This window comes from Filicampus tigris, chromosome 2 (assembly GCF_054856515.1).
Source record: "Filicampus tigris isolate MCC_2025a chromosome 2, RoL_Ftig_1.0, whole genome shotgun sequence".
Lineage (NCBI taxonomy): Eukaryota > Metazoa > Chordata > Actinopteri > Syngnathiformes > Syngnathidae > Filicampus > Filicampus tigris.
Window position 1 is genome coordinate 34,737,640 of NC_141218.1, and position 22,071 is coordinate 34,759,710.

The 22,071-nt window shown below is 40.2% G+C and overlaps 1 protein-coding gene across 2 annotated transcripts; it reads right to left on the reverse strand.

Annotated features, from left to right (window-relative positions):
- Positions 1–16,516: 16,516 nt before the first annotated feature.
- adrb2a (adrenoceptor beta 2, surface a) lies at positions 16,517–20,818 on the reverse strand. Of its 2 annotated transcripts, none has more exons than XM_086024497.1 (2): positions 20,671–20,818; positions 16,517–20,405 (listed from the first exon to the last, which is right to left on the reverse strand). In XM_086024497.1, exon 2 carries the CDS (start codon positions 20,403–20,405, stop codon positions 19,155–19,157), a length of 1,251 nt encoding a protein of 416 aa, XP_085880623.1. In that variant the 5' UTR covers positions 20,671–20,818; the 3' UTR covers positions 16,517–19,154. The 2 variants fall into 2 exon arrangements, with proteins under 2 accessions (XP_085880623.1, XP_085880624.1); XM_086024498.1 differs by having other exon boundaries at positions 16,517–20,454; positions 20,671–20,684.
- Positions 20,819–22,071: the final 1,253 nt, after the last annotated feature.

The window sequence follows — 22,071 nt, forward strand, 5'->3', positions numbered from 1 at the left end:
TTTCACATTTACTTATAATTGTTTTCTGAAACATGAATAACTTCTCATGTTAATGCATTTTTTTGCATTATTGTTGGAATCTGTTTTAGGACTTACTGATTTATGTTTACACATTACTTGTGAAGTTGTCATTGTGAATGCTGTAAGTCAAAGATTTCAGAAGTTAACATCTCTAACTGAAGTACAAAGTAGATAGAAACTGTCTTTCATATTAATTGATGTTTCATCTGCCTTTTATTGTGTAAGCCTAACTAACTGTATAAAACCAAAGCATTTACGTAGATTATAATACAGATTATTTTTTTTCTTGTGTTTGTTAAACAATACATGGAAAGAGGACCTTGAACAAAATAATTTCATATTAAATCGCAATATTGAGAGGAAAAAAAATTGCAATTTTTCAAAATTGTTCAGCTCTATTCAAGACGCAGGACAGTATTTCCATCCTTCCTCTTTCTGTATTGCTTATTTTGTTCGGTCACGGATGCGCTGGAGCCTCTCCCAGATGATGGCGATAGGCAGCCAGCCAGGCACCCTCGTTTGCCGGGCACGTACAGTGAGAAAACTATTTCCCCTTTATATTCACACCATCAATGAATGAGACATGAAGCAAGCATGATCAGGTGAGTGAACCACCACATCGTTAGTGGCTGGCTATACTGTATTATTTATTCAAATATATATTCAAACTAACCATCGCTCGTGTTTTTTTCTCCAATATTTATTAATCTAATGATTTATAATTTATTCATCTTCTATCTATAGAACCACCATGTTGCAACGTTGAGGATCCTTTCATGCCAAATCTTTGAGCTACTGCTACTTATGTAATCAGGAATTTAACCACTCTTCACAATCATTCATATAATTCATATGAATTATGGGTCAAACCATTCTTTCAAGATACCGAATGTACTTTTCTTTTCCACAGATGACTACATTTGGGCTAAGCCCGACACTATTGGAGCCTTTAATACATCATGATTATCACAAGAATTTAATAGTATTTATTAGCAGAAATAATGCCTTTTGAAGACATTTTTCAAATACCAAAACATTCTGCCTTCAAGACCAAAGGCATCAACGACCGCAAGAGCAGTGCTGCAGCAATGAACTGATGAGAGCTGAAGTGTAAATCTCCCTCTCTTACTAGTCATGAAACCAAAGACAAATGAGCAGAACAGATGAGCAGGTAGGTGTAGGATGGCCGATCCTGATACTGAAACGACTTGCTCACAGACACTGGGAAAAACATACGCCCACACAAACTATAATTCAGTAACACTCAATGAAGGTGGGGGATCAAATTTACAACTGTAAACACAACAGAAACAGTCCGCCAAGCTGCCCAACAATGTCCAGATATATACATTGTGTGGGATGCATAGCATGTTCAGTAATAGTATGTCTGCATAAACATGCTAGATACTTTATTGATATCAAGGGAAATTATGTTGACTCACCGTGTATGCGCCAGTGTTCAACATAAATGAGTACAATCGAACTGATTTGTTAGAGATCCTTGAGTTTCCTTTCAGAATCAACATTTTCTATGCAAACTACAGCCAACATTGGATTTGACTAGATTTGAAAATAACCACACACACACAAAGGCATTTTTAAAATGATCATTACTGTATGTGCCCCGCCCCTCATCCAAAGTCAGCAGGGATTGGCTCCAGCTTCACCATGACTCTAATGAAGTTAAGCGATATAGAAAACACATGGATGGATGAAAAATGAGCATGCAACAATGTATTGTGTAAATATTTCAGCACTGTAACTTGTAAATTTGTAATTTCTTTACAAATCTACACGTTATTGGGTTAGTTTATTTAGTTTGGGGTGATTATGGATTCTAGAAGCAGTTTATCATTGCCACCTTTACCTTCAAAATCTGAAATTCTATACAGTTATTGACATTAGCTTTAGTTGTTCAATAAGATTATTTCTGTTGGGTGATTTAAAAGTGAATTTGTAAATGTTAGATAGGTCAAGTGGCCCAAAATCTAACATTTGGTTTAGTTTCAATAGCGTTGGGCAAGGCCATTTATGTTCATTTCGGGGACGCTCGCTGCCCCACACTTTAGTGCAAACCCTGGCAAAAAAAAAACAAGTCTTTAAATTTGTAGAAAAAAAATGTACAGGTCAAAGACATGACACTCTACTAGTCATTTCAAATGGCAACTTTCTGGCTTTAAGAAGCACTAAAAGAAATCAAGACAAACTAGTGGTAGTCAGAAACAATTACTTGTTTTAGACCAAGCAGGGGGAAAAATATGGACTCACTCAAATCTGAGGGGAAAATAATGGATCGTAATAATCGTGAAAAACAACAACAACAAAAGAACACTTCAACACACCACTAGGATTTCCTCTGGCTTTTCTAACAGCTGGCAGTCTCAGAGGCATGGACTTAATGAGTGATCTACAATACTTTTCATCAATTTGGCTCCAACTTCCTCGGACTGCTTTTGCCAGATCAGCTTTGCAGGTCAGGGCCTTGTCATGGACCTTTTTCTTCCACTAGTACAATTTACAAACATGTTTTAATTTGCCACAGTGGACATTATATATTAAACTAATGCTGTAAATATGTCGTTTTTTTTTATTCATTATAAATATTTTGGCAGAAAAGATGTGTGAGGAAAAAAAAACACATAAGCAACAAAGTTGTTATTGAGTTGACCCTTTGACAGAGCATTTGGAGTTGTTCAGTGTCCCACTGATAATTACAGTCTTTTAATCGTTTGTTTAAGCAGCACATTATTAACACCATTATGCCTTTTCCCCCAGTCCAAACCTCAACACACAGGCACACACAAACGTTCATACAATTGAACTTAATCTGTGTGTTTTACTCCTGGCAGAGTTGTTTAGTAATGATGTAATTTCTGGATGTTATAATCTACATCTGCTACCAATCCGATTTAGATCACAAGAATGCATTCGTAATCTTGTTTCATCCTTGTTATTTGTCTTAGTAGCAGGGAGGAAAGACCAGTGTATAATAATAATAATAATAATAATAATAATAATAATAATAATAATAATAGCACTAAAATACACTACAACAAAAATAAGAAATACAGGATGAAGCCTACAGTTTAAAACAAAAAACAAAAACAAAAATTCCAAAGCACACAAATGTCAAGAAAAGAAAAACAAAGCAAGAAATATTGACACAGATTAAAACATGTTAAAAACATTGTGGAACAGGTGAGTTTTGAGGAGATATTTGAAGGATGTGAGGTCAGTACAGTTGCGGATGTGTTGTGGTATAAAGTTCCAGCGGGTGGGGGCGGCAACAGAGAAGGCTCGGTCCCCCCAGGTTTTGTGCTTGGTCATGGGGATGGCGACCAGGTTTGCATTCGAGGAGAAGAGGGTGCGGGAAGGAGTGCATGGGTGGAGAAGGTTGAAGAGGTCGAAGGGGGCCTGATTGTGAAGGGCTTTATTGGTGAGTAGGAGGAGTTTAAATTGAATGCGCTGGGGAACGGGGAGCCAGTGGAGGTTTTTAAGAACGGGGTTAACAGTTAAACACGATTTTTTTTTTTTATAGAGCCTTTCGAGCTGGTGTTTGCGGGTTTTGAGTTGGCGGAGTTCCGGGGTGTACCAGGAGGCTGAGTGAGTGAAGGAGACGTACACTATTTGGTTTTGGTGGGGGCGAGTTGATTGAGACAGGAGGTGAGAGTGCTGTTGTAGTAGTTGGTAAGGAGAGTTGGGCTATGGGACAGTGGAGGAGGTGAGGTGGACAGGTGGTTGAAGACGGCGATAGAGAAGTCAAGTGGGGAGATGGATTTGAGGTTTCTGAATGATTATGGTGCACTTTTTCCTTGGGGAGAGGGGGTGGAAAATCAAGGTGGAGGTCCATAGTGATAGCCAGGTGGTTGGAAATGTTGAGGTTAGTGCTGGAGAGATTTTGGATGGTGAGACTGGTAAAGCACATCAAGTCCAGAGTGTGGCAATAGGTGTGGGTGGGGAAGTTGACGTGTTAAGTGAAGTTGAGGCAGTTCAGTAGGTCCAGGAATTCAGAGGCATTGTTGCAGTGTTGTCAATGTGGAGGTTGAAGTTGCCAAGAAGCAGACTGAAAAGTGAGATGGGTGAGAGCTGTGCGACAAAATCAGAGAAGTCGGAGAGAAATGATGGGTTGAACTTGGGGGGACGATACATAACAGCAATGACCGGGGGGAGGGACCACATTGTTTAAAGGTAATGAACGGATATGGTGTTGATTTGATTTTAAGCAATATTACAATGCTTTCCTCCCTGCTATGACGTGTACAACTTGGATATAAAAAACAGGTCAGGCACCAAAAGTGGGCAAGAAAATCTGCTGCAAAAATCTTCACAAAAAAGCCTTTAAATCACTCCGGGTTCTTTTAGGGGGATGAATTTTCGGACTGATGTAATTTTTACATACAGACCTATCATATAGGCCTAAGTGCCACTGTTCAGCCAATCCAAGTGTTCCTTTAAGCTACGAGCTCCAGTCAAGCCTGTTGCATGAATGGTATTACAACTTTTTCTGTCAAAGCACACCACATACAGTCAATGATGAGACTTTCTTTCCAAGGTAACCTCCATAGCTAGTTGCATCATTTTCACTTGTTTTGGGCATTTCTGTCTGAACGGGCATCATTCTTGACTGTGTTGTCTTCTGTACATAAAACACCAAAGAAAAACCTTTGCCTATTAAGGTGAGTTTAGCAGAGAATCTTAGTGAGTGTGAGTGACGCAACAAGACACAAGATAGGCACCCTGAAACAGTTCTCAGTGGCAGAACATATTTCTTTAAATCCCATTATAGGTAATGAAGCTCACATTAAGACATTAACAAAAACATGAAAATTAAACGATCTGGATACACTTCTGTAGGAAAATGCTTGTATCCAGAGTAAATGCAGCAGTTGATATCGATTGGTGCCTTGTCATTTGCTGCAGGGCAAATCAGTTACCAACATACAATCAGGAAGGTATGTGATGTTTTCTGCAGCTTGGATTACAAACGCACAGTCAGGACTGCAGCAGACGCTCAAAAGAATTATGATACCTTCAATGATGAGAGCAATCCAGTTATGCTTGCTATACCTGACCTCCCTACTACATCCCTATTGATTTAATACGCAGCCTCATGGTATATACTAGCTTCCATTTTACACGAAGCGCTCATCTGTTGAGTTACAGCCTCTCTTGGAACGTCCTGTGCTGAATTACAATAACCAGGAGAGCAGTATGTTCAAGTACACACATACACTCCTTGACATGCTTATCGTTTTGCTTTTCCAATATGACACACACAATTCATGCATTTAGCACCATATTAGGCATTCCTGCATCAACAAAAGCCCAACTCTTTCAGCACGGAGAATGGTGACCATTCTCGATTGGGTATGAAGGAATTTCAGAACACCGGTAGGTCAACACAAAGAGTCAAAGACCGAACACTCTAACAATTCTACCCCATGTTAATGGAGATGTTTAATCATACTAGACGTGCAACCTCCTTTGCACGAGATACATTTTTCATATGTTGCACTGAGCAGCTTCTTTTCTTTTTTATTAAGTGCAGCCACACTTTTGACCTGTGTCGAATATCCATAATTATCACACTCCGCGAGCATTGACCTGTAGTCTTTGTTGCTGTCTGTGTGTTGTCAGCACTTGCTGCTCGCCGGCGCGACGCACACACATATCCTATTGGTTGTACTTCGCTCGCGTCTGTCGATTGCTCCGTGCCGCGCGCACACTATTGGTACTTTGTTTGTTTTGGGCGGCTTCCTCCACAAGACGGATTAGGAACCGAAATGTGGCACCAACATTTTAAAACCTGAACAATTCCGGGAGAACCGAAGTGCTAGTCTCGGTTCCACTCGGTTCCCGGCTCAGAGTGCCCAACCCTAGTACTAGTCCTCTTCCTGCACGGGCCACGGTGGCGACTCTGGACACGCGCTGGGCCTTTCATGTGGCTCTCTACAGGTGCGTTGTCCACCGTCGCATCCTGTCACCTGACTTAGAGCTGGTGCAGATTCGGACCCGAAGTCAGAATTGGATAAGTATACGGCAAGTTAAATTGCAGCTAAAACAGTGAGTCAACACACAAATGTCGATCTAATATTTCTGTGATAGCAAACAGCATATTGTCGCTGTCCTGTGAAAAACACTTACCTCCAATTTTGGAACCCTTTTTAGTTTTCACTTTAATGCGATGTCTGTAACACGGAAACATGACTCATAAGAAAATGAAAAAAATTGATATAATTGTACGGTACACGTGGGTGTATTAATACATTTCGGTATGGCATGTTCGGTTCGGTCCACTTATTAACGCGAGCTTACGCACGGCCGCTATTGACTGTTGCACGTGGGAGGAGAGCGGCAGCACTAAAGAGGAACCAGGACGCCAGGAGCCATGATGAATCATAAATGCGTGGATAAATGGCATTACAACGGCATACGCAAACAAGCCAGAGCTCGAAGGTCCCCCTTACACTGCGGTCTCCTGTTAGGGAACATTCTAGCTTTCCTGTTAAAATCGTAGATGGGGAAAGGTATGTGTATAAGTCCCAAAGTTGTGTGCCGACATTGCTACATGAGATTGGCGGCTATGTTGCGGGTAACACGTCTAACATAATAACGAATATTCGACTTCGAATGTTTCTTAGACGAGGAAGCAAGCAGTATTCTTAGCCAAAAACAAAGTACAACAGCTCTGTTCTTCGTTCTCCGCTGCTTCTCTCGCTAGCTGTACGATGCGTTCATGAACCTCGGAAACATCACAACTCAGCAAAACACAAATCCGACCACAACACAGATAACCCAATTCCTTGCAATATGCTATTGAACATTCAAAGATTTCAATGCCTAAAAAGTGTAAATAATTTTATGAAGACTTTAAAGTTACTGTATTTCATTATAAAAAGAGTTTTAATACAGTTAGCAATAATTGTAACTGTTATTGTATGCATTTTTTTTTCATCAAAAAAGTGTACATGTACTGTAATGACAACTTGCCTTTAAATTGAATACTTAGATGTGTCATAGGCTGTTGCTGCTGAATGTTATAATAATTTACAAAATTAAGAGAGTGTCCACTGATAGTGTAGTGGTACACACGCCTGAGTTGTGTGCGGGCAGCGTGGGATCGATTCCCGCTCAGTGACAGTGTCTATGTGTGCCCTGCGACTGGCTGGCGACCAGTTCAGGGTGTAGTCTGCCTTCGCCCATTGACGGCTGGGATAGGCTCCAGCAACTCCCCGCGACCCTGTATAGGATAAGCGGTTTGGAAGATGACATGACAAAATTAAGAGATCTTTATTGTTAGTGTATTTTTTTATTCTGGTGTAATTTCTTAGAATGCCACCCGAATGGTTCGCTTTTATTAAAAAAATAAAATAAATTGTACCATTTACTTGTCATCTTTTCAAAGTGAACATATTTTTTTTTAAAAATCTGTTTTTTTTTTGTACCGAAAATATACCGAATCGAAGTTTCCAAGGAATCGAACTGAAATGAGATTTAGCGTACATTACACCCCACACCCCTAATATATATATATCCATCCATCCATCCATTATCTGTACCGCTTCTCCTCACAAGGGTATATATATATATATATATATATATATATATATATAAAAGGCTGTCAAATGATTACAATCTTTTTAATTGAGTTAATCACAGCTTAAAAAATAATTGATCGTAATTAATCACAATTCGAACTAGCACCAAAATATGCCATATTTTTCTGTAAATTGTTGTTGGAATGGAAAGACAAAAGACACAAGACGGATATATACATTCAACATACTGTTAATATTTAATGTATTTTTTTATTATAACAACAAATCCTCATGGTATGAAAATTGAAATTTTAAAATTTAAATTATTTTTAAAAAATTCTGTAGTAGACTAGTAGTAATTTTATTCACTAAAAAAAACAAATTACGCCTCAAAACAGTGACAGAAATATTTCAAATGTCTGCAAACAATGTGTGTGTGGGTGTGCGTGTGTTTGCATAATGTACACATTTATATGTGGCCCTTGCAATATTCTTAGAGTTTATGTTTTTCAAGTGGTCACTGAAGTGCACAGGAATGGGATTGGCTCATATGTTATGCTGTGCTATGCTGTAGGTGGTATCAGCATGTCGTGTTCCTCCTTTAAACTGACTTTAATAACACAAAACAAGACAGCCCTCTTCTCTACTCATCCTCAGTCGCTGAAGCCAACCAATTTATTCACATTTAAAGCTGCCTTTTGAGGCGATCAATTACAAAATGTAATTACCGCCCAATAACGCGATAAATTTGACAGCACTAATATATATATTAGGGATGGGACGAGATCTCGTACTACAATTAGATGTCTATCAAATAAAACCAAACTAAAATGATTAACTGAATCAATAATAATAATGGACAGGGAAAAGTAAGTCATATTTCTTCCTGAAACACAAATAAGGTCACACACACCATTGTGGAGCAAGCACAGGGGTTGCTTGAACACTAGTTGCCAGAAAATTCACCTTCTCGATATATAACATAATACAAGAGGTGCTTGTTCTGGGAAAGAATTTAAATGTGAAGAAAACATTTGTGAGGTCAAAAACACACCATTGTCAGAGACATCCCACGTGTTTGAGATCAGGGCCCTCAAGTTCTTCCCCACCAAACCGATTCAGACATGCGTTGTGCACTGAAACAGAAAAAGGTCATCCCCAAACCCTTCCCACAAAGTTGGATGTTTTTTTGAAAATGTTGGAATGGGTTTATTAAGACTTAGGTAAACCTAGCCCAACCCCTGATTGATTAAGAGGTGTGTCTCATAATTGTTTGTTTTGGATTATTCCAGTAGTTTCCAGTAACAATGTCTGCAGGACACCTCAAAGCAGTCCAACTGGCTCAGTCAATCTTCCGTGTGGAGCAGTCTTAAATTGTACTAAAAAGGGACACGTGACTTATGCAGTGTGAACATTTCAACACCTCTGCAGCTTACGACACGACGGCTGCTGCTTATCAAATGTATTCACACACAGTGGTACTGGAAGGAAGTGACCATGAGCTTCAGGAAAGGCAATAAAAACATCCATCCATTATCGATACCGCTAATCCTCACAAGGGTCGCGGGGCGTGCTGGAGCCTATCCCAGCTGTCTTCGGGCAGTAGGCGGGGGACACCCTGAATTGGTTGCCAGCCAATCGCAGGGCACACAGAGACAAACATCCGCACTCACAATCACACCTAGGGGCAATTTAGAGAGTCCAATCAACTCACCATGCATGTTTTCTGGAATGTGGGAGGAAACCGGAGTACCTGGAGAAAACCCACGCAGGCACGGGGAGAACATGCAAACTCCACACAGGGAGGCAGGGGCCAAGATCGAACCCACGACCTCTGAACTGTGAGGCGGATGTGCTAACCAGTCGACCACTGTGCCGCCGCAATAAAAGCAAATTAAAAGTTTTCTGCACTTCACAACAAAGAAAGGTGTAACTTTCAGCTATCATCAAGCTTGATATAAGGGACAAACGACTGCAGCATTGCATAAGGCTTTGAAAGTGACAAAAGTGAGACCATAACAAATGCAATTACTTATCATTAAGAATACAATATCCCTGACACAGCTTGGAGTTAAATAGAGAAACATTGATTGCTTGGAAGCCAATTATGTCTGCTTGTTATTTTGCTCAGATAATGGAACCATTTAGGAGAAAGGACAAGGTTACATTTGAAGCAAATGCATCCATGTTTGTGAGTGCCAGCTTCTTAGCTTCTTTCCTCTAATACCATCTTTGAAAGGAAAGTTGTCCAAAATTAAGTGTATTTTTTTGGTGTGGATTTGCAGTTGTCTTTAATGATCATTATGTTTTAATTTTAAATTGTATTATCTATCTATCTATCTATCTATCTATCTATCTATCTATCTATCTATCTATCTATCTATCTATCTATCTATCTATCTATCTATCTATCTATCTATCCATCCATCCATCCATCCATCCATCCATCCATCCATCCATCCATATATATATATATATATATATATATATATATATATATATATATATATATATATATATATATATATATATATATATATATATATATATATATATATATATATATATATATATATATATATACGGCTGACCTGTTTTCTGAAGCTGAGCCATGATTGGGCGTTACCTGAGCATTTGTGATGTCATTTTCAGTCTACAGAAGTGTCAAAACGGCCGCCCCCTGAGATGGCTAAAAAAAGGGTGGATTTTGCTGCTTAAGTCTTATTCCACAAAAGCAATATTAATCAGAATGCTGTGTTTCAACTAGTGGGCCTGCATAGAACATATTCTTGAAAAAAATATGTTTGGGTTAATTTCCTCTTTAACGGACACAAAATTCCAGTTCTGTGGAACAGCAGCCTTTATTTGTGCCACTGAACAAAACAAAACAAAACAAAACAAAAAATATTCAAATATCACTTTCCATACAAATATGTCATGATATGGCAGGGTTGAGGACCCAACGCAGGGAAGCAGGGAAATAAGGCAGAATTTACTCAAAAACAATAAGGTATTTATTTTCACCAAAACAAAACAAAGAAATTCCTAACGAGACATGTGGAATCAGAAATATTAAATTAACAGAAGTCCAATAAGAAAGACACATAGTGTCAAACCAAAAATGGCAACAGACTCACCACAAGAGGTAACATAGCGAGACAAGTACAATGAACCGACAAGGACCGAAAGGGATCAAGAAAACGAAATACCAACTGACGAGACAACGAGGAACAACACCTGGACAAGACACAAATGGTTGTGGGAGCTGATTGGAAGGTACAAGGGACCGGGTTGACGAGCACAGGGGGAAACAAAAACCCCAGCGAGTAAGACAAGAAAGCAAGACATAACATGAAACAAAACCAAATACAAACCTAAACAAAATCATGGACATGGTCATCGCGACAAAATATAACTGAATTTGTATTATATTTTATATAATTGCTCTCAAAGATCAAATATTCTGTTTTGTAAATAAAACAAGAAAAGCAATACACAAACATCCATCCATCCACTACCCGAACCCGCTTATCCTCATGAAGGTCGCAGGTGTGCTGCAGCCTGGACTGGTTGCCAGTCAATCGCAGGGCACATATAGACGATCGACAATTCACACTCGCAATCACACCCAGGGACAATTTAGAGCTGGAACACCATTGTTATCAGGGACTGCAAAGAAAATAAAAAGAGAGGAGGCGCGGTAGCCGGGCAGAGGGTTTAGGAACTGTAATCGTACACTTCCCTGCGCTCTCCTTGCAAGTAAAAAGACAATATTGTTGTCGAGTGTCTTCTCTCCTCATTGTGTGCATTGTTTACTAATGTCTCGCTTGGTGTGAATCTGACACAATATTTTTCAAAAACATGAAAACCATTTCCACTCCTAAGCAGCTGAAACCCAGCTCTAAACATCCAACCAATCACGTCTATCCTCGAACCCTCTTCTTTCTTGATCCGCACCATACAGGGACAAGGGCCCCAGTTACGGTTTTTCTAGTGCCTTAAGCACATTTTTTGTAACTATTGGCCATTTTTGCAAAACTCTTCACACATTAAAATAAATAAATAAATAAGTCAATAAATAAATAGATAAATAAACTTTCACATTTTTGGTAAAACAACGTAGTTCTCTTGCAAAAGCAAATACAAGAATCACTGTTAGAGTTTAAGAATTTAGAAATAACTGCAAGCGCTCCAGAATTTGACCCATCCGTCCATTATACAATCCACTTATCCTCACAAGGGTCGCGGGCGTGCTGGAGTCTATCCCAGCTGTCTTCGGGCAGTAGGCGGGGTACACCCCGAACTGGTTGCCAGCCAATTGCAGCAGAATTTTATTATATTTTTTTAAAATACATTCATACATTATTTTCTCTGACCCCTATGTATCAGTCAAGCCCCATTTTAGCACAGTGAGTGAAAAACATCCTAGAGTTTCAGTCACTTTCGGTTGGATTTCTCAGAGTAGGCTGCCATCACTGTACTTTGAAGTACTGCAATAACAATGAATGCTTCTTGTTGGAAGAAAAGAGCCCTTCTTCCACCCTCATTTGGTCATCTTTCAATTCTACAAAGAGGAAAATGCACTAACAAGCACATGCAGCCACCCAAAATACTTGTAGTATTGTAATATTTATGTTGTTACTCGTATTCTTAAAATCAAAACATTTTGGAGTATGGATTGCATTCACCTAGGCCATCATGTGGAAAAGCAGTATAGAAAATGGATGGCTGGATTGTATGGATGCATGTATCATGTTCACATAAAGTGCAATGCAGCATTATCTTTACTCAAGCATGCTATGCATTTCATTTTGTTGTGCATTTATTCCTTTATTTGTGATCATTTCCAATTTCAAGAAGGGAAATCAGTTGGTTTTGCACAAGTTTTAATCCTAAATCTTCAAGTGGCACAGACAAGCTGTTACGACCCCTCTTCATGATGGCAAGGAGGAGGGATCTAACATAGGTGTGAGAGTTGGAAGGGGTAAATGAAAAAGGTGCTATAACAGAAGTCAGCGGTACTAAACACAAAAACAAGGACTGACTAAATTATGTTACGCACCCGCCTAGGGTTAGGTGCGTAGCATAAGTGAAGGGAATCACTCTCGGTCCCCAAGGGTTGCATACGAAACGGAATGATGAGTAAATGTACAATGTTTTTTATAACAAAAATCGTCCAGAGACACAAAGGTATTTAGATGTGTCACTGTTTACGCTGTATTGCAAAATAAAGCCACAAAAATGGGTCAAAAGTAAAAGGCCGCAAAACCTGACACGCAAACTAAGGATACACCTTGAATTGGCTAATACAAAACAAGTACCTATAACACCAACATTAAAGAGATAATGAAGTCTGCATCAATGGTTAGAGGCCGAGAGCAACGGGCTGCTGCTGTCAGATGCACCGCTCATATTTTTTAATCCCGGATGATCCCCCAATTATGTTACGACCCCTCCTCAAGATGGCAAGTGGGAGGGGTCTAGCATAGATGTGAGAGTTGGCTGGGATTAAAATAAAAAGGCTCTAACAAAAGTCTGGCCATATGAACACAAAAGGGACACACCACACAACACTACAAGGGGGAACAACTAAACAGAGACACAATACACAACAAAATGGAGTGATCACCCCCGAATCTTCCTTTTAGGACCCGGAAGCCTCGGCCGCAGCCAACGGGAAAACAGAAACCTCACCGCGGCCATTGAAGCCTCACCGTGAAAATAGACGATTAGACGATTACATAGATGAAAAAAATGGGCTTCCGAATAGGCTTAGTCCGTTTATTTTTTTAAGGTTCCTGTCTTTCGTTTATTGCCTACAAAATGGGCGTCCGTCATAGGCGGATAGACGGACCGGCAAAATGCCCAGCTCTGATTGACAGTGCATATATGTATTAGTTTGATGTGTTTTATTCAAATATGTAGCAGCAAACATTACACTAGCAAGCTGTATAAACCGCTCAGTTATGTTTTATGGCATTTTTTTGGCAGAATCATCTCATCCGTGGAGTCCTTCCTGCTTTTATAACCTCAGGTCAGGTGAAGCTAGTTTTTCACAACGGGACCAAGACTTTAGAGTGAGATTTTACATGCCACTGTGTGTGCACGCTTGTAGGCGAAGGAAGCCCATGGGAGCGACGGGACTGCAGACATGGTGGTGCCTTGTTTGCTCAAGTCGCCAAAATGTCACGGGACATTTCAATCTTTTGAAGACAAACTTTTCACACGCTCCTACCCTAATTGCTGTAAATCACGAGCATAATCGGGAAAATAGATATTGTGGATCAAAGCAAACTACTTCTATCTAGTATGGCCTCATATCACATGTTCAGAACATGAGAACATTGAATTTGATCTTCAGGATGTGACTCTCTTAAGATTGATGCTACTGTGCTTTTAATGTCAAAGCAACAACCATTATGTGTTTGATAATGTTCAGGCAAAAGACTGTAGGTGCAGGAAGCAATTAATAAAATGTAGTAACATCAATCAATTGATGACATCCATTCATTCTTTTATCAATCATTCAATTGCTGGTCCTATGCAGGGTCACAGGAAGCTGGACCCCTAACCCAATTGTCCTTATCCAAAAGGCAAAGGCTCACCCTATTGGCGGCCTAATACCACAGATAAATACTCCAGATGTCATGCTAATGACAATAAAAAGCAAAACACATTCCACGGCTTTGTAAATAACTGAATGAGGAGTGATGGTTTCATGACACTGAGTCGTTCATCTCTCCCCGTCAGTTGTGTGCAGTGACTTGGGTGAGCGCAAGCGTTTAAGATAAAGGATAACGACACAAAGCATTTAACAGTGTGCAGTTTGTGTCCTGTCGTAGCAAGGGATTCTTCTCAGTGACATATGAGGGAGCGTCAGTTGCAGATAATGGGCTTTTTTTTTTTGGGTGTCACCCAACAATGCCGGTTATCAACAAAAGTAATCTTCCATTTGCAGGTATTGAACACATTCATATAAGTTCAGCGTAAAGATCAATTATTATATATTATTCTTATATGAATAATTTTCTGAACTCAGGAGGTCACTTAGAGTGCCACTATGACAGCATAAGAAAAATAAATAAAGGGTACAATCAAATATAGCTTAGTTACATAGAAATCATGTGTGTTTTAACTTCACTTTGTTAAGCATGTCGGTATGATTTACAGTAGTTTATGTATTGCAGCTCTGTGAGACAGTGGTCAGCACATCTGCCTCACAGTTCTGAGGCTGCGCTTTCAAACCTGGGCTCAGACCCATGTGCGAAGTTTGTGAGTTCTGCCCGTGCTTGCGTTGGTTTTCTCGGGTTACTCAGGCTTCATCCCACATCCCTAAAACAAGAATGTGAGGTTCATTCAAGATTGTCATTTGTCCCTCAGCGTAAATGTGCTTTAAATTGGCCGGCCATCATTCCAGCCTCTCATCCAAAGTCAGCCGGGCTAGGCTCCAGCTCACTCGTGACCCTACATAGAAAAATGGATGGATTAACATTCTGTATTTCAAGCCTCACAAAATGCAAATAAATACTCAGTGACCGTGACACAAGTATCCAGGTAAATAAAAATGTAAGGTGTATTATAGCGTTACTTTTTGGACACTTCCTGCACAGCTGAATGAAACCTCATGATATAAAGTCAGCTTTTAAAAACGAATTATGGTAAAGAGAATCAGCCTCAGACACTGGCCAAGTCAATGGTTCAATTAAAAGTTTTTTTTAAATTCAGGATGTAGTGTGTTGTGGTGCCAAACTATACTGTTTAGTTTAGTTCCGTTTAGTTTCGTCTAGTTTAGTCGAGCACAGTGCATGCCAGATAATGCATTTACATACAATATTCAGTACATAAGGAGTGGGCGGAATCAGAAGCTTGTAAATACCTACCCCACCCCACATAATACAGTATATCAGTAGTGTCCAAACTTTCTCCATCGAGAACCGCATATTAACATGAAAAACAAAAATATCACATGCAGTAGAAATACAAATAAAAATAAGATTCATCCCTGCAGTACAGATGTCATCTGCTCAATCTCACAAACTATAACACAAATTGCTTAGACATTTTGACCAGGAGCGGAAACCCTAGCCTCACTATTATTATTATTATTATTATTATCACTATTATTATTATTGTCATTATTATTATCATTATTATTATCATCATCATCATTATTATTATTATTATTGTTATTGTAGTATGTATTAAAAATATGTATCTCATATAGTTTTTTAGTAAGCGTATATATTAGCAGCACTTATTAAGTCATAATCTAAAGCATTCCATAAATTAACTCCACTTCGAGTGATGCCTTGGCTTTAGAGGGTCGTACGAAACACAATGAACGTTAAAATTAAATGTTCACTTCATTATTTACCCAACCTCATAGCAAACAACTGTTGAATATTACTATTACTAGTTGGTTGTTACTTGATTTATTTAATATTAACAGAGACTTCAGTTTTACGAGACCTTCAAGCTTTAAAATGTGAGATTTTAGGAACTGTGTTTGCATAGTCCCTGAACCCGACATTGTCCAGCACTGTCATACATACTATACATTTTAACCTCGAACAGAGGAAATATTAGGAAAAAGTATGCACCACTGCAAATTACAACCACAATAATATACTTTGTTCCATAAATCCCCACTGACAGTGTCTGTGTCCAATCTGAGCATCTTTGCAAAGACAGATGGTTCTGTCACTGGACCTCATTACATTGTGCAGATTTATCTAATATTGTGATTGGTAAGTGTATATGAATATGATGAGATAACTTTTCCCCCCCTTCTTTTATCAAAACAGAGGCATTTTTAATGGGGGAAATAAAAAGAAACAACATAACCTCACCCAGTTTTTTGTATGTTCAAGGGTCCTTCTGTTCAATTGTACTTCCTTGCATAATAATAATAATACTATGAATTTGCATGTAAGGACACCACAAGAAAAGTAGACCTGTTATCGTTGGGCAATTTATTGATCACAAAATGGGGACAATACATGCCACATAAATAATTTAGTTCAACACAACAGCTGCAGCTTTTCATAAATATCACAGGACATCACATGATGCAACAGACGTATACCCACAACAAACTTGTGCGTGAAGGAGTTGAAAAACATCTAGTAAACATTGAGAGGCAAGAGCGGCCACTTTTCACACAGTGGCTGAAGCATATTTAATATTAATAATTGACACATCAATGAGCCACAGCACTTCACCAGACAATCATTTTGCAAAATGACATGTGTAAAATCACAGTAATATTCAGGTAACGTGAACAGACTAACTATTGAGTGAGTCTTGGTGTTCTTTTTTCCAATCATAAAATCCTGCAATTTTTTTTTTCAGTGCTACTGTAAAGTTATCGTCATACATATTCCAATGTTTTTCTTTTAATTGAAGTCCAATGGCTATAAAACTGAACCTCTGCCTTTGCATGCCATTGCACTTGCACACAGTAATAAGGATGCTTAACCAACTACAATTAACTCTCTTATTTGACTTTTTTCCATCCAGAGTTGGAATGTTGCCATGATTGCTTTTCCTATCATTCAAACTGCATATATCAAAAGTGTTGTGTGCACATGAAAAGTCACCACTTAGGAGTTAAAGTCGAGGTGCAAGGAAAGAGCACTGCCAGGAGGGAGCAGTGTGGCTATACGACTGAGTGTAGTTCAAAGCCACCATTAATGGGACTAAACAGATCACTGAAAACAAATAGCAACAGCACCTCAGCACAAAGACATACACCATGCCAAACGCAGTCCTTTAAAAATCCAACCCCCAGAAAAACGAGAGTTGAAAAGTGAGAGTGAAATCCACAGTCAAAGTTTTTGTTCACGGTGCGTGTAAATAAATGTAGTCGGGAACATTTAATTCCTGTCTTGTTTTTTTTATTTATTTATTTATTTATTTATTTTACTTTTGATAAAGTTCAGTGAAAAAACATCTAGGGAGCACGTGTTATGACATTAAACCCTTGAATTGACTTTATAATAAATCCATGAAGAAGAAAAACACTGTAAAAACTTGTTTTGTTTTTTCACTTCACACACATTGACGTATGATGACCGCGTACTTGCGTCAATTTGCTCTGCTAAATTGAACCGAGCACTACAGTGCATGGAGATACAAAGTTCATGGGGACCCACGGGCAAGGCTACATCCACAAAAACAAAGGTTACTAACACCGACAGAGTTCCCTCCTCCAGCCATCTGTTGCGACATTTAGCAAACTGTCGCTGCAATCAAAGCAAGTTATCCCAACCTGACTCAAGAGAGCTCGCTCCCTCAAAGCAATTTGGGCTGAGAATGTCAGCTGTATTTCCTATAAAGTTGTCCTCGTAAGACTCATTTTCAAATTGGTCCTTTGCTTGATGGCAGCATTCAAAAGAGGGAATTGGTGCAGCCGTGTTGTTCTAAGGGAGGAGATCAGATCCTGTAGCTTGACAGTGGCGATAATGGATTTACTTTTGTTTATTGGGCTGGGCTCAGCTGGATTGCGGCACTTCCTGGAGACAGACACACCAAGGGAAGAACTCTGTGCCAAGACTCTTCTGGATTTTTTCATGGCACTAGAGATGAAGTCTGGAAAATGTCCCTCAAGTGACAAACGTGCGCTGCTTGTCACTTGTCATTAAGATGATTACTACAAAACACATCTTGGCCTCTTGCTAAGTCTTGGCTATTCCCGCCCTCTGCGGGGTATGTGCATACACACGGACACACAGACACACCCGCACGCACGCACGCACGCACACACACACACAGGCACACGAAAAAGCCACGCGCGTGCGAATGTTCATGTTGTAAACACAGTACTCGCATTCAAACAAAACATTTAACAAAACACTTGTGGGCGTTACATTCAAATGAACCAGTGCACTGAAGGTAATTAATTGCTTGCTCAGCATGTGCCACCGAGAGCATTTAAAACAGTATGCGTATTAGGAAACGTTAGTGCTGAAAATGCAATTGCTGATTGCTCGACAAATGTGCAGCTTTTTATCACAAAGCCAACAGAGAATGGCCACAGGCGTTGCTCAGCTTGTACCGGCGAGACGGAGATAACTGTTATTTATCAGTGGCGCTATCTGCTACACAACCTCCCAAGGAGCAGGCTGTAAAAGGGAGATCAGGCTTAGCGGGGGCCTCTCAAAACAGCTGAAGCAGCTTGATCCCATATCTGTTGTTCATCGATCGCCTGGCATGAAATACAGGAAAGCCAATGAAGGCAAAATTAAGCTGGAATGGTTTTGGAATGTTTCACAAATAAGCACCACCGATGATGAAAGCCAAAATCTAGTCTGATGAATCTACAATACATCCTTATCGACAGAAACGCCTCCGTTTTTTAGTACAAATGTTCGAAGCGCACATTCAAGCCAATGTGCTGAGGTAGATGTAATATCAACAGAATGAATGAGTGAAATCTGTCAACAGTATTTCTGTAACATGATAAATATGTTTTTTCCTTAAAGCAGTCTCCGGTGCCTCCACCGTGCTGCTTGACTGGCTTTACCCGCCAAAGTCAATGGGTGTATGACAGTAGTGTAAACATTCAAGTTGCCCTTTGGGCAAAAGTCTCATAGTTTAAAGTACAGCCTTTACAATCGCGAGGTCTTTGCTGCAGTTCCCGTTGGAGTCCACCGCTCTGTCCTCAACGCTGTCAACACATGCTCCTTGCTCCAAACAGCCCTCGTTGGCATCGCTTTCTTCTGAGTTGCCTTTACTCCGCCCCTGCGGCTCACTCTGCCAACTGTGTCTATCGTAGATGTATCCATTCATAGGTACCGCTTTGGAGCTGTGGTTCCTTTTGAGGCAGAGGATTTCCTTAAACGCGTATCGAAACTCTGGGCTCCGGCAGTAGATGAGCGGGTTGAAGGCCGAGTTGGCGTAGCCTATCCAGTTGAGGATCCGAAAAGTGAGGTCGATGTCTTCCACCTTCCATATGGCAACCACCACATTGAGCAGAAAGAAGGGCAACCAGCACAGAGTGAAGATCCCCATGATGATGCCCAGCGTCTTGAGGGCTTTGTGTTCCCGCAGACAAAATTTCACCTTCTTCTGCCCCCGTCCGATGTTGGCGTCCATCGGTTGGAGGTTGTCGCTGTTGTGAAAGCGCCCCACGCTTTGATCAATCTTTCGGAGCTGGCGCTTGGCCTCCTGGAAAACTCGGCTGTAGACAAACACCATGATGACCAACGGGATGTAGAAGGAGATGATGGAGGACGTGATGGCGTAAGCCATGTTGGTGTAGAACTCACAGCAGTTGCTATCATCGATGCACTCCTTTGCTTGTTTATCATCAGATATCCACCACTTCATGTGTATGGGCAGGAACGATATCAGGGCGGCGATGACCCACACCAGCACCACCACGATGCGAGCCTTACACTTTGTCAGCATGGTCTGGTAGCGGAAGGGTGAGGTGATGGCCAAGTAACGGTCTATGGCGATGACACACAAGGTCTCGATGCTTGCGGTCACACAGAGAACATCGGTCGCCGTCCAGAACTCGCACCAGAAACTACCAAAGTGCCAGGTTTTGAAGATGATATAACAGGCACCAAAGGGGACCACGACGAGACCCATGACCAGGTCGGCGCACGCCAGGGAGGTGATGAAGCAGTTGGTGACGTTTTGCAGACGCTGGAAGCGCCCGATGGCCGTTATGACCAGGATGTTGCCGAAAACAATACAGAGGATGAGCAACGACATGATCATGCCCAGCACAATCATTGTAGCCTCACTGAAAGCCTCCTCGCTTTTGGTCACGTCTGACGAAGAGTTGATCATCTCTGGGCTCACATTGAGGTACAGTGGGGGACTTGGACTGCCCATCTGAAGAGAAGCGGCACAATTCCATTAAAAGTACCATTTCAACAGTGCCCTGTTGAGAGCAATATAACTTAGATAGAAAACATACATGCAAGAGAAACTGTTTTAAAAAAGCAAGCACTGAGAAATGCACACCCACATGTTGACAGTTGGTTAAATTACACCCCAAATGTTGCCAAAAAACCCCTCTATCCGATCCTGCAAAGGTTCAGCAAGGCCAGTTTTTAAAGCCCATTTAACAAGTTGACCAGAAAATAAAAGTACAGACCTCAACAGGTGGTTGCCTTCCTTCACTTCTTACTGGAAGAAAAGTCTCTGGTTGATGACTTTTTGTTCAAACTTGAGCGCCACGTCTTTCTTTCTACGCACTTTCTCTTATGCTGCTGGTGTCTCACTCAGGCTGCCCCTCAGTTTAGCAGCGCTGCTTCTCATGTGTCTCCCAGGCTATTTGTCAGCGCCCTTATAACATGCGCTGATGACATCACGGCCGGGGCTCAGCCAATCAGGAAGCATACAAAGCAGAGGGAGCTGAGAGCTCCAGAGAGTTTGAATACATTGTCCCTGCAGCTGTAACTGCATAAGACAAAAGCGGCCAACACATAACTACTTTGAATTCTGAAAACTAAATTGTATTATTCCGGCAAATTACAATACACAACCGCATTCTGTTGCATCGTTGCACAATGCATAAAATGTGTTCAGTAATGAATTTGGAGGGCTTGGAGTATGAATGTGTTAACAGTTGAGACTTTGGCTCTAAGTCGGGGGAGAAATTGCACACACATGCAGTCAAACTGGTAAGTTCGACCTCATTTAAGTATTACCGCTGCCAATGTTCCATGCAAAACACATTTAGTCATTGCGTTGAGGTGCTACTGCACATTCAGACAAGAAATGCCCTTACACACAAATACAATAAAGACAGCTGTTTGTTCAATTTGAGGGCTCTGCACCACCACTCAATAATTTATGGGCACAGACCCTGCCCTTTAGTGCACTCAAAGGAAGGAAGTGCACATTTCTGAAACGCTTAAATTTTTTCCATCTGTCTTCACGTCTTCATTACAATGTTTCCAGACACCGTTAATATGGGCTCCATGTCAGGCTAATGTATTTAATATATGCGCGTCACATATTTAGCTGGCTGACCACACAAAACCGCAGCTAAAAATAGTGTGAGAGAGACAGACCGTACTCTGCCACACTGAAGGGGGCGCACAAGAGCACGCAGACGCACATTGCTGCCACTTTTCTTCTATGCTTCTTTGTTTCAAAGGAAAACCAAACATGGAAGATGTGAAATCTAAGCTTAATATTTTCTCAAAACTGCACTACCATCAGTGACCCACCTATTAAAAACATTTGCGCACAAATTTAACCAAGAAATAGTTATAGCTAATACACTCTAAAAAGCTGTAAATGCACACTATTGATACTAATTTCAGTGTCTTAACAGCCATGAACCTTGTGACAGCATAACACAGAACACAGCCTACCAGCTATAGTTAGAAGATAATGATAATAATAATAATAATAATAATAATAATAATAATAATAATAATAATAATAATAATAATAATAATAATAATAATAATAATAATAACAATAATAATAATAAAGTATTTTTTTTACAAACAACAACATACAGGAGTTGTTCAATGTTAAAAAA

What these genes read in the sequence shown, in the direction of transcription:
- adrb2a (XM_086024497.1), bottom strand. Translation starts at nt 20,405, where the DNA reads ATGGGCAGTCCAAGTCCCCCACTGTACCTCAATGTGAGCCCAGAGATG.